Source organism: Colletes latitarsis, chromosome 4 (genome assembly GCF_051014445.1).
Source record: "Colletes latitarsis isolate SP2378_abdomen chromosome 4, iyColLati1, whole genome shotgun sequence".
NCBI lineage: Eukaryota > Metazoa > Arthropoda > Insecta > Hymenoptera > Colletidae > Colletes > Colletes latitarsis.
The window spans coordinates 23534212-23537955 of record NC_135137.1 but is presented as its reverse complement, the minus strand read 5'-3'; the positions used below and the strand labels follow the sequence as shown (position 1 = coordinate 23537955).

At 37.0% G+C, this 3744-nt stretch overlaps 1 protein-coding gene across 1 annotated transcript; it reads left to right on the top strand.

Annotated features, from left to right (window-relative positions):
• The first annotated feature begins 2456 nt into the window (after positions 1 to 2456).
• LOC143341192 (uncharacterized) lies at positions 2457 to 3086 on the top strand. Its single transcript, XM_076763925.1, has 2 exons — positions 2457 to 2692; positions 2777 to 3086. The coding sequence occupies exons 1-2, from the start codon at positions 2457 to 2459 to the stop codon at positions 3084 to 3086; spliced, it is 546 nt and encodes a 181-aa protein (XP_076620040.1).
• Positions 3087 to 3744: the final 658 nt, after the last annotated feature.

Sequence of the window (3744 nt, the reverse complement as noted above, 5' to 3'; positions counted from 1 at the left end):
ACCCGTTATATATGTGTATATGTTGGTGTCCGTCGGTGTGCTGCTGCCTGCAAAACAGTAGAAAAGCGGCGATCGCATACTAACGCGTGAAGTGTAACACAAATGCACACGATCAGGCAGAATTTAATGGATCAGTTCCGACAGTTTTTCGAAAATATCTCGAAAACTAAGGCCGAGCGGCGGTTATATGTATAGGAAAAAGTTATTCAAAATGTTGATTTCTATAACATATTCAAAAATCATTGAAATCGGAAGTACCGTCCGTAATCTAAATAATTACCGTTCATATAAACAAACAAACATATTTAAATTATTTTGTCCTTAAAATATAAGTTATAAATATAAACTTTGTAGTTCAACAACATAGCATACCTTTAAATTTACCTATGTAATTCTCTTGCCAAGATGTCAAACTTTATCCATTCTTTAATACAATGTTAAAAAAATAGTCAAGTTATTCACGGAACTTCACAGCAAGACACGTACCATTCTGCTAAGGAACATCCCAAGTTGTAAGGATATCAAGGATGGTCATAGGCATGTGATCGAATTCAAATATTCGGACACGAAATTCAACGATATAAACTATATTATTTAATATTATTATAACTGTTGTTTGATACATGAGGATGCACAAGAAATCACTTTCAGTAAACACACGCAGGCACCACACGCGTACGCGGCCACGTGCTAAGACGGAAGAAGGCAACAAAACGGGAAACAGACGACGAGTTGTAAACACGCAGCTAATCAAAACAATGTCTTTGCTCATTTGACTAGGCCGGTGATTCTGCCATGTGTCACGCGCAAAATATGAATTTGTATTCCGACAACAATAACTATTTAACATAAAAGAACATAAAAACATAAGCGCTAAAACCGTGACTACTCTCGACCAGCGTTTGATGCAGAATGACTTTCTGCAGTCGAAGTCGAACCTTCTCGATTCCTATCTACATAATATTATACACAAATGAGGTCATCGATAAGGAGGACTCTTTTTCTTACGCACGTTCGAGGAGCAGACCCTCGAATGCATTTTGGTTTAAATCTAAACACTTTGCTCCTCAATGCCAACGATCCTAGCCTAAACACTTCTATCGACGCCAACGATAACGCTTCCCCGGTCCACACACATACGGTGGTGGACATAATTATTCGCACACCATGCAATTCGGTATTATAGCGGACAAAAGGGTGAAAAACTAAAGGGCGGTGAGCTGCTTCTTTCGTAAAAGTTTTTATTCGACTGCTAGCAAAACATTCGCTTTTCCTCGGAAAGGTTTACTCCCCTCTCTTTCCAAAATCGACACCTCTGATCTCTTAAACCTAAATATCCGTCACCCAACTGCGGCCATTACCCCAACGATCGCTTACAGTATAAAAACTGTTAAAAACTATTGAAAAAATTGTTTATATCACTTCTTTTTTGTGAGAACAAAATTAATAAAATAAAAAACATATAATTAATAAAAATCTGTTTTATCATCGTCTGATACCTGCACGAAAGTATTGACACACATTTGAAAATCTTTATTTATCCGCATTTTTTTGGAAACATAGTGTTAGTTTCTTGTTTAAACAAATAAAGTCGATCCCAGCAGTCATTTCAATCGTTGTCTGCAAATCTGATTGTTCCGTACGAAGAAACACAACACGTGAATATTTCGTTCTCAGTTTATGATAGGTCCGCGACGTAAAGCTATTTTTGAAAAAAGATATTTTGGTAATTATTTAGATTAGGGTACACCTCATCGATTTCGATGATTTTGAAATATGTTGTAGAAACATACATTTTGAACAACTTTTTCCTATACATGTTACTCCCGCTCGCGCTTAGTTTCTGAGATATTTGTAAAAAACTAGTGCTATTACATATTGAATTCTGCCCAGACGTGAAAACTCGTGGCCACGTATACGCTCAACGTATACACTGCCGATGCGTAGACTTTCTTCTGTTTTCATTCTTTTTTTTTCTCCTTACAATTAGTGCAGTACGCGTCACGAGGTAAAGAAGCACGCACAATTAACTCGTCCAAAGAATCACTTTTATAACATTATTTTCGCGTATAGTGTTACAGTACGTATAACTATAATGAAATTATACGAGTTTTTACATATTTGTGATGACTATGAGAAATTAATAGATTTTTTAATTCAGCGGAAGGTAACTATGAATTTCTAAATATTTGTTGCGACTACGGAATATTAATAGATATTTAATTGAATAAAAGGTAATTCATGGAAGCATGGTTTGCACAAAATGTCAGAAGGAAATGGCATTTAATCGTAAGAAATTAATGTTTAAATGTCGGAATACATTTTTTACGAAGAATAGTAGTAAAAAACGCGTGAAAAAAGAATGCGTAGTACAAATTAGTGCGTTACATAATACGTGGTTCCAACATGCACGCATACCAATTCAGATCATCTGCAGATTTATAGCTTACCACATAATGCTACGGCCACCCCGGCAAACATTTTTAATGAAAGAACTGGGTGTATCTACAACGACAGTTGTTGATTGGGCGAGCTTTTGCAGAGAATTGTGTGTTTTATGGACTGAAAAATATTCAGTTCAAATAGAAGGCGAAAATCAAATTATCGAAGTCGATGAAGCAAAAATTGGCAAACGGAAATATAATAAAGGTCGTCTTATGAGTGGACAGTGGATATTTGGAGGCTTCGATCGTACCAGTAAACAATTTTTTATTGAGCCGGTTCCAGACCGAAGTAGCGAAACGTTACTTTCCGTTATACAACGAAAAATTAAGCCGGGGACAACAATCATTTCGGACTGTTGGAAGGCATATGACTGTTTGAATCACAAAGGCTATAAGCATTTAACGGTGAACCACAAAATGAACTTTGTGGATCCAAATAGCGGTGCTCATACCCAAAATATAGAGCGAACATGGCGGGAAACACGGGCGAATATTCCCCGCTATGGAATACGCACCTACCATTATATTGGGTACATAGCAGAGTTTCTCTTTCGACGAAAATTCAATTTTAACGATCATCTTGTTGCGTTTTTTAATATAATGGCGGACGTGTTTCCCATTAATGAATCAACCGGTGCTTAACATGTACACCCCTAATGCAATAATATCTATGAAATATTTAATAAAATTCGAAACTTAATCTAATTAATGCAATATTCAATTTTCCCACTACATATTACCGAGTGTTAACCACGCGCCCAAAGCGACGCATTAGCACGGAATCGTCGCTCATCTACTGTTTTCGTAAACGGTCGGTGTGCCCAGCAAACGACGTACATACCGGTTAAACTGAAACGTTCAAATTAACCAATTTCTGATCTGTCGAACTTGTTTTGCGAAAATGCTGCCTTTAGAAAACCTCAAAATTGACACGCGTAAGCGGGGGAGGGGCGGAGCATAATAATCTAATCCAGACCTAACCTAATCTATCTCGAAGTACATTTAGAAACATAGATTAAGTTAGGTCAAGGTCTGATTCGTCAAGGAGGGGGTGCAGGTGTCAATTTTGAATTTTTATCGTCCTTTATAACATATCTTAGTTTCATCGAAAACAAAGAATCAAAACAGAAGAAAGTCTACGCATCGGCAGTGTATACGTTGAGCGTATACGTGGCCACGAGTTTTCACGTCTGGGCAGAATTCAATATGTAATAGCACTAGTTTTTTGCAAATATCTCACCAACTAAGCGCGAGCGGGGGTAATATGTATAGGAAAAAGTTGTTCAAAATGAATATTTCT